The 13,654-nt window shown below is 36.7% G+C and overlaps 1 protein-coding gene across 5 annotated transcripts in view; it reads right to left on the bottom strand.

The window, feature by feature from the left end:
- The window catches only part of SS18 (SS18 subunit of BAF chromatin remodeling complex), a 90,699-nt gene that overhangs the window by 12,355 nt on the left and 64,690 nt on the right, over positions 1–13,654 (bottom strand). For all 5 annotated transcript variants that reach the window (XM_031041669.2, XM_006745568.3, XM_006745569.3 and 2 more), the window contains 2 exons: positions 13,257–13,379; positions 10,646–10,779 (listed from right to left, as the gene is read on the bottom strand). In XM_031041669.2, the coding sequence (XP_030897529.1) occupies positions 10,646–10,779; positions 13,257–13,379 (257 nt within the window). The remainder of the gene's footprint in view (positions 1–10,645; positions 10,780–13,256; positions 13,380–13,654) is intronic.

Genomic DNA, 13,654 nt, shown 5'->3' with positions numbered 1-13,654 from the left:
CGACAGATGTTGGCGGGGATGTGGAGAAAGGGGAACCCTCCTACACTGCTGGTGGGAATGCAAGCTGGTGCAGCCACTCTGGAAAACAGTATGGAGGTTCCTCAAAAGTTGAAAATAGAGCTACCATACGATCCAGCAATTGCACTACTGGGTATTTACCCCAAAGATACAAAAGGAGGGATCCGAAGGGGTATGTGCACCCCAATGTTTATAGCAACAATGTCCACAATAGCCAAACTGTGGAAAGAGCCAAGATGTCCATCGACAGATGAATGGATAAAGAAGATGTGGTATATATATATACAATGGAATATTATGCAGCCATCAAAAGGAATGAGATCTTGCCATTTGCAACAACGTGGATGGAACTTGAGGGTGTTATGCTGAGCAAAATAAGTCAATCAGAGAAAGACATGTGTTGTATAACCTCACTGATATGAGGCATTCTTAATCTCAGGAAACAAACTCAGGGTTGCTGGAGTGGAGGCTGGAGTGGCCGGGTGATAAACACTGGAGAGGGTATGTGCTATGGTGAGCGCTGTGAATTGTGCAAGACTGTTGAATCACAGATCTGTACCTCTGAAACAAATAATGCAATATATGTTAAGAAAAAAAAAAGAAGATAGCAGGAGCGGAAGAATGAAAGGGGAGAAATCGGAGGGGAAGACGAACCATGAGAGATGATGGACTCTGAAAAACAAACTGAGGATTATAGAGGGGAAGGGGGAGGGAGGATGGGTTAGCCTGGTGATGGGTATTAAAGAGGGCACGTTCTGCATGGAGCACTGGGTGTTATGCACAAAGAATGAATCACGGAACACTACATCAAAAACTAATGATGTAATGTGTGGTGATTAACATAACAATAAAAAATTTTAAAAAAATAAAATGTATAGATTTAAAAAACAAAACAAAAAAACAACCTGTCAAACTAGAATTCTATACCCAGAATAAATATTTTTCAATAATGGAAGAGAAATAAACACTTTCTCAAACATACATAAACTGAAGACCTACATTACAATAAATGTTAAAAACAATTTCCTTTCCTTCACGCAAAGGAAAATGATACCAGATGGAACTATGAATCTACCATAGGAATCAATAGGACCAGAAATAGTAAATATATAAGATTTTTTACTATTTAAATATCTTTAAAGGATAACTGGTTTTTTAAGAAAAATAAATTCCACGTACAACAGAGTTTATAACACATGTACAAATAAAATTTATAACAATAACACAAAGGTTGAGAAGAAAGAAATGAAAGTAAACTATTGAAAGGCTTTATACTATACATAAGGTGGCATAATATCACCTAAAATAAGCTACAAGATGGGTGAACTATGAAAACATTACACTAAGTGAAAGAAGGCAATCACAAAACACCACATATTGCATGACTGCATTTATCTCAAATATCCAGAATAAGAAAATCTATACAGACTGAAAGTAAACTACCTGTTTCCTAGGGCTGAATGTTTAGAGAAAAATGAACAAACTAAAAAAAAAAAAAAAAAATCCCATTGAATGGTATACTCTAAAATGGTGAGTTAATTAATGGTATGTGAATTATATCAATATAGTTTTTTTTAAAGCAGGAAAAAGGTTCAAAATAAGACAGAAAAAAAAAAAGAGAATAAAGAACAAAATAAGAAAAGAAATCAAGATGATGGATTCAACCAAATCCATAATCATATAAAACATAATGTTCAAAGCCCCTCCACTAAAAGGCAGAGATTGTCAGATTGGATAAAAAAGCAAGACTTGACAAATGCTGCCTTCATGAAATACAATTTAAACATAAAAACACAAATATGTTAAAGATAAAAGGATAAGGGGTGTCTGGCTGGCTCAGTCGGTAGAGCATACAACTCTTCATCTTGGGGTTGTAAATTCGAGCCCCACATTAGATGCAGAGATCACTTAAAAATAAAATCTTTAAAAAATAATAAAAGGATAAAAAAAGATATGTAATTCTATCAATAATCCAAAGAAAGTTGCTGTGGCTATATTAAAATCGAAAAGATCTCAGAGCAAAGAATATTATCACAGATAAAGTTATTTCATAATAATAAAGGAATAAATTTTTTTAAAAATTTTATTTATTTATTTGACAGAGAGAGAGAGAGAGAGCACAACCAGGGTTGCAGGAGGCAGAGGGAGAAGCAGGCTCCCTACTGAGCAAGGACCCCGACGCAGGAATCAATCCCAGAACCCTGGGACCATGACCCGAACCAAAGGCAGACGCTCAACCTACTGAGCCACGCAGGCATTCCGTAAAGGAATAAATTAATCAAGACAGAAAATTCCTAAAAATGTATAAAACTTAAAAAGGTAGTATTATGATACATGAAGCAAAAATGGATAGAACTGCAAGGAAAAATAGACAAACACACAATTATAGCCAAAGATTTAATGTCTTTCTCAATAGAAAATCAAGCTAAGATATAGGTGACTTGAACACTATCAACCAACCTGATCTAACATTTATAGAACATCCTCACAGACTATATTGTGGGCCAAAAAGTATGTCTCAATAAATGTATAACAATTCAAGTTAATTAATGTTGATGAAATTATGATGATGGAATTAAATGAGAAATCAGTGACAGAAAAATATCTGGAAAATCTCCAAATATTTGAAAACTAAATTATACACTTCTAAATAACAGTTGGATCAAAGAAGAAATCAAAAGCAAATCAGAAAATATTTTCAACTGAAAATAAAAACACAACATATAAAAATTTGTGGGCTGTAGTTTAAGTAGTACTTAGAGGGGAATTTACAGCAATGAACACCTAAATTAGGAAGGAGGGCAGTTCTTAAATCAATGGGAATTCAGCTCTTACCTTAGGAAATAGGAAAAGAAGAGCAAATGAAACCCAAAACAAGCAGGAGAAAAAAAATAATAAAGAAGAGGGCAGAAATCAAGGATAAAAAAACAAATTGGGCTGGGGGGGTGCGGCAGGGGGAAATCTGTAAAACAAAAAGCTGGTTCTCTGAGAAGATCAATGAAGTACATAAAAACCAGTAGCCAGATTACTTTGGGGAAAAAAAAAAAAAGAGAGAGGGCGCCTGGGTGGCTCAGTCGTTAAGTGTCTGCCTTCGGCTCAGGTCATGATCCCAGGGTCCTGGGATCGAGTCCCACATCGGGCTCTCTGCTCAGCAGGAAGCCTGCTTCTCCCCTCCCCCTCCCGCTGCTTGTGTTCCTGCTCTCGCTATCTCTGTCTCTGTCAAATAAATAAATAAAATCTTTAAAAAAAAAAAAAAGAGAGAAGATACACATTACCAATATCAGAAATGAAAGAGAGAATATCATTACTGATACTAGAGATACTAAAAGGATAAAAAAGGAATCATTCGACAAAACAAATGAAATGGACAAAGCCCTTAACAAATACAAGTATCCCCTCAAGAAGAAATACATAACCTGAATACGCCTATGTTTAATAAAGAAAATAAATTTGTAATTAAAAACCTTCCTGCGGGGCGCCTGGGTGGCTCAGTTGGTTAAGCGACTGCCTTCGGCTCAGGTCATGATCCTGGAGTCCAGGGATCGAGTCCTGCATTGGGCTCCCTGCTCGGCAGGGAGTCTGCTTCTCCCTCTAACCCTCCCCCTCTCATGCTCTCTCTCTCTCTCTCATTCTCTCTCTCAAATAAATAAATAAAATCTTTAAAAAAAACCTTCCTGCAAAGAATATCCAAGCCCAAACAACTTCACTGGTGAATTGTACCAAACATTTTAGAAGGAATAATATCAATATTACACAAATCCTTCAAGAAAACTGAAGAAGGAGGGCACCTGGGTGGTTCAGTTGGTTAAGAGTCTGCCTTCGGCTCAGGTCATGATCCCAGGGTCCTGGGATCGAGCCCCACATCGGGCTCCCTGCTCAGCGGGAAGCCTGCTTCTGCCTCCCTCTCTGTCTCTCATGAATAAATAAATAAAATCTTTAAAAAAAAAAAGAAAAGAAAACTGAAGAGGGGTGATTTCCTTCTAACTCACTTTATGAAGCCCATGCTATTTTGATAACAAGACCGGATAAGGACATTAAAAGAAAACTAGAGTCCAATATCCCTCATAAGTATAGATGCAAAAATTCTTTTTTTTCAAAGATGCAAAAACTCTTTTTTTTTTTTTTAAAGATTTTATTTATTTATTTGACAGAGAGAGACACAGCAAGAGAGGGAACATGAGCAGGGGAAGTGGGAGAGGGAGAAGCAGGCTTCCCGCCGAGCAGGGAGCCTGACATGGGGCTCGATCTCAGGACCCTGAGATCATGACCTGAGCCGAAGGCAGACGCCCAACGACTGAGCCACCCAGGCGACCCAAAGATGCAAAAATTCTTAAAAAAATTTAGGTGATCAACTCCAACAACATATAAAAAGGATAATAACACATCATGACCAAGTGAAGTTTATCCTAGCTATGCAAGATTGATTTAAAACTTGAATATCAAAAAAATTCTTGAATATCAAAGAATATTATTTAACATACTAAATTAAAAAAGGAAAGCTATAATTCCTTCAAAATATAAGGGAAAATCATTTGACAAATTTCAACATTCATTCCTAATAAAAATTTTCAGCAAACTAGGAATACAGGCAACAACCTCTACTTGATAAAGGACACCTACACAAATCCTACACATCTTACGTAAGGCTGAAAGGCTGATTGTTATCCACCTAAGATTAGGAATAAGACAAAAGATGTCCAACTATTTCTATTTGACATCGTATTAGAGGTTTTAAGGCAGGGATAGATTAAGGGGGAGGGAGGCGGAGCATTCAGATTATAAAGAAAAAAATAGTCTTTATTCACAGGCAACATGATTTCTATGTGGAAAATCTTAAAGAAATTTTTTTTCCAAGATTTTATTTATTTGTCAGAGAGAGAGAGAGCACAAGCAGGGGGAGTGGCAGGCAGAGGGAGAAGCAGGGCCCCCACTGAGCAGGGAGCCCGATGCGGAACCCGATCCCAGGACCCCGGGATCATGACCTGAGCCGAAGGCAGACGCTTAACCGACTGAGTCGCCCAGGCGTCCCTATGTGGAAATTTTAAAGGAATCTACAAACAAATAATGAGTTAATGTTAAAGTTTTGGTAAAATATCAATAAAAATAAACTATACTTTTATATAACCAGCAATTAACAACTATAAATTGAAATTTTAAAAAATTTACATTATCAAAAATATAAAATACCTAGAGATAAATCTGACAAAAATCTATGTAAGACCTGTATGCTGAAAAGTACATTAACACTGCTGAAAAAAATTTTAAAGGGACATATGCCATGCTCATAGGATGGAATACTCACTGACATCATATAAAGATATAGTTGTCTCCAAATCTATACATTTAAGGCAATCCCCATCAAAGTATCAGTAGGCTTTTTGTAGAAACTGGCAAGCTGATTTTAAAATTCATATGGAAATGCAAAAAACTTAAAATGCCTAAACAACTTTGAAAAAGAACATAGTTGGAAAACTCACAACATCTAATTTCAAAACTTACTATAAAACTATAGTAAAATGACAGCATGGTATAGACACAAAGACTAATAAATAGATCAGTCCAGAAATAAGCAGTTAGGATTTTCAGCAAAGGTTCAAAGATAATTCAGTAAAGAAAGGATAGTCTATGCAACAAATGCTGCTCAGAAAATTAGCTATCCATTTGAAAACAAAAATACAAACTTTAATTTGTGCTTCCTACAAAAATTAACTCAAAATGGATTACAGACTTAAATGTAAAGTCTAAAAATATAAGGCTTCTAGAAGAAATTAAGAGAAAATCTTTGTGACTCTGGATTAGGTAAAGATTTCCTACATGTAGTATCAAAAGCATGATCTATAAAAGAAAAAGTTGATAAATTGGACTTCATAAAAATTTTAAAGTTCCTCTCTTCAAAAGACAATGCTGAAAGAATGAAGGGAGAAGCCACAGACTGGAGAAAAATATTTGCACATCATATACCTGATAAAGGACTTGAATGTACAATATAGAAAGACCTCTCAATACTCAACAGTAAGAAAATAAAGAACAGAATTTTAAAATAAGCAAAAGATTTGAGCAGACATTTCAGAAAAGATACATAGATGGAAAATAAGCACATGATTAGCCATTATCACTGGTCCTTTGGGACATGAAAATGAAAAGCACAATGAGCTATCACTATACATGCTTATCAGAATAGGTAAAATTGAAAAGACTGACCCATCAAAAAGTATCAAATAGTACACTTTTAATATGTGCATTTTATGGCATGTCAATAATACTTCAGTGAAGTTGTTTAAATACAGAAGGGTGGAGAAATACAACAGTCCCCCCTTATCCACGGTTTTGCTTTCTGTAGTTTTAGTTACCCGTGGTCAACTGTGGTCCAGTAGCAGAAGATCCTCCTGACACATCATCATCAGGTCAACAGCAGCGTAACACTACATCACTGCGCCTACATCATTCCCCTTACTTCACCTCATCACGTAGGCATTTTATCAGCTCACATCATCATAAGAAAGGTGAATACAGTACAATAAGATATTTTGAGAAAGACCACATTTGTATAACTTTTACTATAGTATATTGTTATAATTGTTCTTTTATTATTCTTTATTGTTGTTAATCTCTTACTGTGCCTAATTTATAAACTAAACTTTATCATAAGTATATATGCATAGGAAAAACATTGTATATACAGGGTTCAGTACTATCTGTGGTTTTAGGCTTCTATTGAGGGTATCGGAACATATCCTTTGCGGGTAAGGGGTGGAGCTACTATAAAGCAAGGCAATGGAGGATGTTACTATTTTTAAAGATTTATTTATTTATTTTAGAGAGAGGGCACAAGCCGGGGGAGGGGCACGGAGCGGGGTTGGGGGTAGAGAGGGGAAGAAGACTCCCTGCTGAGCCCAACACGGGGCTTGAACTCACAACCCTGAGATCATGACCTGAGCTGAAATCAAGAATCAGATGCTCAACCAAATGAGCCACCCAGGTGCCCCAAGGATGTTACTATTTTAGATAGGTAGACCATGAAGGACTCCTTGATATGACATGGTGACAGATCAGAGCAGAGACTGGAAGAAAGTGACAAAGCCACACATTGGATCTGAGGGAGAAATATGCCTGATGTGTATGAGAACAGCAAGCAAGCGAAGGTGACTGAAGCAAACTGAATGAGGGCAGCTATAAATACAGAGATGAGGTAGTGAGACAGGTAGGGGGGGCACAAGTCATATAGGGCTTTGTAGGTCATAATAAGATCTGGCCTTCACTATAAGACTGAAGTCACCACAGGGCTTTAAGCAGTGGCTTTAAAAGCATCTAATGTTTTTAAAAGGTCATTCTGGGTCCTATGTGGGGCATATCCTATAGCGGAGCTAGGATGATAGCAGGAAGACCAGGAAGGAAGATACTGCAATAGTCCAAGTGACTGACAGTTGGAACTTTGACTTGGGTAAGTGCAGGAGGCTGTAAAAAACAGCTAGATACTGGACAGATTTTGAAGGAAGAGGTGATGAGATTTGCGGGTTTACAAGATGTGGATTTGCAAAAATGAGGGGAGCCAAGATAACTCCAGAACTGACGAACTGAAAGAATCAAGCTGCCGTTACTGAGATAGGAAAAAATGATGGAGAAGCAACAGCCTTTAGCAATGATTTCTCTCTCAGTTCTCCCCCTCTTTTAGTTCATCCTGCACATTGCTGTAAGAGTCATCTGCCTAAAGCACCACTATAATTATATTACTGTTGGATTTAAGAATCTGTATTAGTTTTCTATTCCTTTTACTATCTTGAAGAGGTGAACTACTTTCCCTAAAATGAAAAGACCAACAAGCGTTTGGGTTGGGGGGATACAGATAAGGTGAAACCCATAACTGTGGGAAGACTATTAACACTAGAGTAGCTAAGATGGTCCCCTCCTCATAGCCTTTTCTAGTGGGGAAGGAGATGTGGCTGGCATCTATCCAAACGTCTTTTATCTATAGTACCATCCCAAATTCCTAAGTAGTTCAGGGGGTGGAATAATTATAATGGAAGAGGCAGTATATCATATGTCTATCGTATATACAATACCACACATAGTATCACATACGTTTACCAAGTGCCAGGCATAGCTAGTATTTTATATGCATCATTTAAAACCCTTTATAGGCTCCAAATGATGTCAGGATAAAGTCCAAGTCCCCTAACATGGCTTATAAGAGTCTTTCTAATCTAAACTTTAACTTCTCTCTCCAATCTTGCCTCTCCCTCCCCATGCTTCTGCTTTACTCAACCACACACCTCAATGCTAGTCCTTTGTGAATACACTTCTTTCTGACTAGAATACCCCTCCCTCCTCTATGTCTACTTGTCTAATACCTACTCATCCTTGGGCCCTCACACTAATACAATGCTTCCCAAAGAACATTTTTTCTATTATCTACATTAGGAGCCCACTTCCACAAAAATCTTGCCTTTCTTCACCCAGGTATTTCTCACACTATATTATATCATCTGTTTGTCTGGATCCTGTCTAGATTTAAGTTCACAAAGGCAGAATTTATATTTATCTTATTCCCCAATGTACCCCGATTTTAGGTATTTGGCATATAAATATTGCTCAAGAAACATTTACTTAATGACTGACGTTAAGCTTAGGGGATTTAGAAATACATCATGTAGGGAGAACATGGTTAGTTCAGTCCATGACATGATAAAGTTGACTGAAATAGCAAGACATCCAAAGAGAGATGTTCCATACACAGCTGAAAAAAATGGAGCTGAAGTTGGGTTGCAAAGGGTGGGCTGAGGGTACTGAAAATAAAAAACTGGGTGAATAGAGAGACCAAGAAAAACACTGAGCCAAGGATTGATATTTGGATAAAAGAAGGATGAGAAGCAAGTGAAAAAATAAAGAAGGAATTACTGGAAGTATAAGAGAAATTTAAAAAGCACAGTAATCAGAAGCTAAACAAAACCATTTAAGAATGAAAATAGGAATACGTGTCAAATATGTCAAAAGTAAAGTCAAGAAAGACCAAGATATTTAACTGCTCCACCAGGGCGCCTGGGTGGCTCAGTGGGTTAAGCATCTGACACTTGACTTCAGCTCAGGTCATGACATCAGAGTTGTGGGATGGAGCCCCGGGTCAGGCTCCACGCTCAGCATAGAGTCTGCTGGAGATTCTCTCTCTCTCCCTCTCCCTCTGCCCCTCCCCTCACTCAGGCTCCATGCTCAGCATAGAGTCTGCTGGAGATTCTCTCTCTCTCTCCCTCTCCCTCTGCCCCTCCCCTCACTCTAAATAAATAAATAAATAAATAAATAAATAAATAAATAAAATCTTTCAAAAAAAAGATTGCTCCACCAGCCATAGGGACCATTCTGTTTTACTCCTTTAGGACCTAATATAGTGTCCAGCACATACAGAAAATTAATAAATATTTGCTGACTGAGGGGATAAACGATCAGAAGCTCACTTTTTAAAAAGTTAACTTGTAAATTAGAATGAGCCTAAACCTTGCCATCAGGAATCTTGCCCTGAGTCATTCGCCAAGACTTTTTCACTTTTAAAACTTAAATAAAATTCCTACCTCATCCTTTGATTTAGTATTAATGGATTTTTTTTAAAAATATTACTCATTTGACCTTACCCCTTTAGTTTAAGTCTCTTCTATCTCTTTTATCTTTATCGCTGAAATAGGAAGTGTCAGTACAAGGGGCAGTGGGCTTGAGAGAGCACTGATAAAAGAACTGCTCACGCCCTCAAGTTTTAATTAGTACTGCACTGAGTTGTTCCTCAACCAGATCATCTACACTGGCCTTGGAAGCATAACATACAAAAAAATAACCTATTTTGGGTAGCTTAAGTAGTGAGCAGACCAGATTATCCTCACTAGATAGTCATTAGACAATACTGAAATCAATCTAAAGAAACTGCCAACTTAATAAATCATTTTCATTATAATTTAGAGTGCGTATAATAACAAGATTCACAAAACAATGATGTGGCACAGATTATTAAGTCTGAAAGTTTACTGATAAAAAGAAGGAACTTAAGTAAATCCTAGGTTCAAGAGAATACAGTCATCTTAAAATGAGATACGTCTCTACATATATGAAAACAGAAGGAAAGAGAACAGGAGATAAAGATTATTAATACTTGAGATAATGGATATGTGTATGAAAGGCATCAGAGACAGGAGGTGAATATGAACTGAAAGAGGACAGACATCAATGATGTGGAGGAAGTGCAGTGGAAATGCTGAAGTCAAGATGAGAACTACGAAGAGCACTGACCCAGATGGACTACAGGTCAGTAAACATGAGGGAGATCAGAGAAATTAGGAGCCTTAGAATAGAGAATGATGTTTGTAATACCTACAGGAAGTCTGCCTGGGGAAAGACCAGAGGGAGAGAAAGAGAATATGAATGAATATGAATGAATGCTGGTGCCCAGAGATGACATGTTTTATATGTTACTGTAACTATGACCAACTCTGCTAGCATTCTATGAAAAAGACTCAAAAGTAAATTTTTTTTTGTTGGTAACTCATATGCTATGAACAGGAGGAGGGAAAAATGAGCCTTCAAGTGAAAAACACCCTAATGAAGACTGAACAAACAATGGGGCAGTCACACAGCTGGCCAAATAACTTACCTGGTCGTATCCGTAAGGCCTCTGCTGTGGCGGTTGTGGTGGTCCAGGCTGTGTTGGTCTATAACCCCCATATTGCTGACCTTGTCCTTGTGGGTAGTTAGGATACTGAGGACCTGGACCACCCTGTGAAGGACCTGCAAAATAATTAACACAAACAAAAACCCAGATATAAACACAACTCTCAAAAGGGTTTAGAACTAGATGCTATTATGTTTTTATATCTAAACAAAAAAGGATAGTTTAGCATCCTGATCTTCTCAAATATTTTGAAATAAATTCCATAGTTTGTAAGAGTGGAAATATTGTAAGGATGCCACCATGTACAAGATGTTTTGATTCGGTGTAACTAGTAAGCTATGTGTTAACCATCAAAAAAAAATTTTTTTTAATGAGTAAAAGAGACTCAGGAGTTGTGAAGCAGGTTAATTCTATGGTATTAAGAAAATTCATCTACACCTCTACTAGAAAGTAACCAGTATAAGCAACAGATAAAAGAAGAAGCAAGAAGCAGATTCAAATTAAAATACAGAAATAATTTCTAAATAAAGTTTGGGAATCAATGATATTTATAGCTGTATGACTCTAGATTTATACTTGCAATCCCCCCAAAATCACAAAGAATAATTTTCCATGTAAATTCTAGATTTATATTTGCAATCACCAAAAGAATGCTTTATGTTCTGCATTGGTAAACTTACTATCACAATATTTTTAAACCAAAACTAAAGAAGACTTGAAAAGCCACAGGTTGCATGTGAAAAAACTTGTTTCAAAAGTTATATTCTGTGTACCAATCACCTTTAATACTTAACCCATAAAAATGAGTGATTTCCAATTCCAGAGATGGCAAGGGACTAATCTGGGTTGCCCAACAAATATGTCTGTTTCATAAATCCCACTACTGCCTATTGTAAAGAATGCTTTATAAAGCATAAGCTGAAAAGCTTTGACACTTAAATGTTTTCTATCATAGCCATTCAAAATCTGCCATTAAAAAAAAAAAAAACTGATGGCAGAGGAAAATGTCAAAAGAATAAATTTCCAAGCATAAATTCCATCAGTCTATTATTTATTTATTATACATTCAATTTTTAAAACTCTAAATTTTCTATTAGAAGAAAGTACAACAGAAGCCTATGAATAAGCAAAATGGGAACTTCTTTGGGATTCCCAATGTCTAACAAAACAGCATTTAACTACTTCAACTGAAAATATTCAGTTTCATTTACTCTTTCTTCCCATTGACAGTATTTGTATCAATGAATTTACTTGATTTAACCACACCGTATTTGTTTTCATGTAAGCACAATAAAACCAGAATACTTATTTAAAATACAGATTTTCGATGGTCATGAAACGAAAATTGCCACTTGAGAAGAGCAAGAAATTCCCCTTGTAAAAACAAGAAATCCATGGAATATTTCTAAAGTCATATCTCAAGTTAGGGAACCAGAACTTATCAGTTTGGGGGGAAATACCTGGCTCCCAATACCTGACTAAATTTTAATGCATACTTTGAAGGCACAAGAGAATTTCAGCCTGATCCTGGTTCTTAGATTTGCAATGACGGGTAGAGAGAGGTGCCCATAGTAATCACAGAGCTTAAAACTAATGGATAAAGGGGCACCTGGGTGGCTCATTCGTTAAGCGTCTGCCTTCGGCTCAGGTCATGATCCCAGAGTCCTGGGATCGAGCCCCGCATCGGGCTCCCTGCTCCGCGGGAAGCCTGCCTCTCCCTCTCCCATTCCCCCTGCTTGTATTCCCTCTCTCGCTGTGTCTCTCTCTGTCAAATAAATAAATAAAATCTTAAAAAAAAAAAAAACTAATGGATAAAAATAGTGACATTACTGATGTAAAAAAGAGACCATGTTAGCAAGAGAAGATGTCAGATTAATAAGCAGTTACTTCTCTAACATTAGAACCACACTTTCCTATATATAAAGTAGTGCCAGTAGCTTAAAATTTAAGAATGAGATATCAGGTCTTTATCATCCCCCACTCCCTATCTAATGAAGTTATTGAAAGCGAGATATCCAGCTACTAGATCTTATAGTGAGTATATAATAAGAAAATATGGCTACACTTCCCCAAACTCTGTAAGATACATAACAGCAATAAATACACCTCTATGGATGTATATATTGCTATTTAACCAAAGAATGCAAAAACATTTTCTTTATGCATTCCAAATAAATCTTATTTGTACTCTAAAAATCAATGTTATTTTTCATAATAACAGTCATTAGTTTTAGAAATAAATTTGCTAAGCAGATTATGTAGATATGGTTAATAATCACCCAATTCATCAGTTTTCCAAGCACATACAAAGCTACTGGGTGGTCATGAATGCCAAAGAGGTTTAAGAATTCATTTAAGAACTCATTTTAAATTGATTACATACCTTACCTTTGGTCAATGAACCATCTCTAGTTTATGTTTCTTTTTAAATGGATTACTAGTTTATCTGAGGAAAACATTTTAAAGAAACACTCCAGTAATAGACTGAGCTAAAGAATTCTTAGAAAAATAAACATTAAATATTCACTTCAATATTTCAAAACAGCAATCATCACATTTTTTGTGACAAAAATAAACTGCAAAAAGCTATTACCATAGCCCTGCTGCTGTCCTGGATAGCCCTGCTGCCCCGGGTACTGCTGTTGCTGGGGCGGATATCCCTGTTGGGGAGGTGGTCCCTGGTAGGCATCTTGCTGTTGGCCATATTGTGAATTTCCTACAGGATAATTGGAGAAGAGAAGAAAGAAACTAAGAAGTTCGCTTAATTAACTTTTTTACTCTAAGATGCATAGCCAACAACACAAGAACAAAATGAAATGCCATATTGATTTTTGAAAGTTAACAAAACAAAGAAAAAACTCAAACCAAACAGAAGGATTTCGGCCAAACAAACTGCAGTTAAAGCCAATTTTGCAAGGTTGAACTGCAGCATTTTCAGCGTCTCTGCCATACGAGCATTACATTTACTGGAACATCACAGTCATAAGATCA

The sequence above is a fragment of the Leptonychotes weddellii genome, chromosome 13 (assembly GCF_054177405.1).
Source record: "Leptonychotes weddellii isolate Sample4059 chromosome 13, ASM5417740v2, whole genome shotgun sequence".
Classification (NCBI taxonomy): domain Eukaryota; kingdom Metazoa; phylum Chordata; class Mammalia; order Carnivora; family Phocidae; genus Leptonychotes; species Leptonychotes weddellii.
This window is presented reverse-complemented; position numbering and strand designations above follow the sequence as displayed.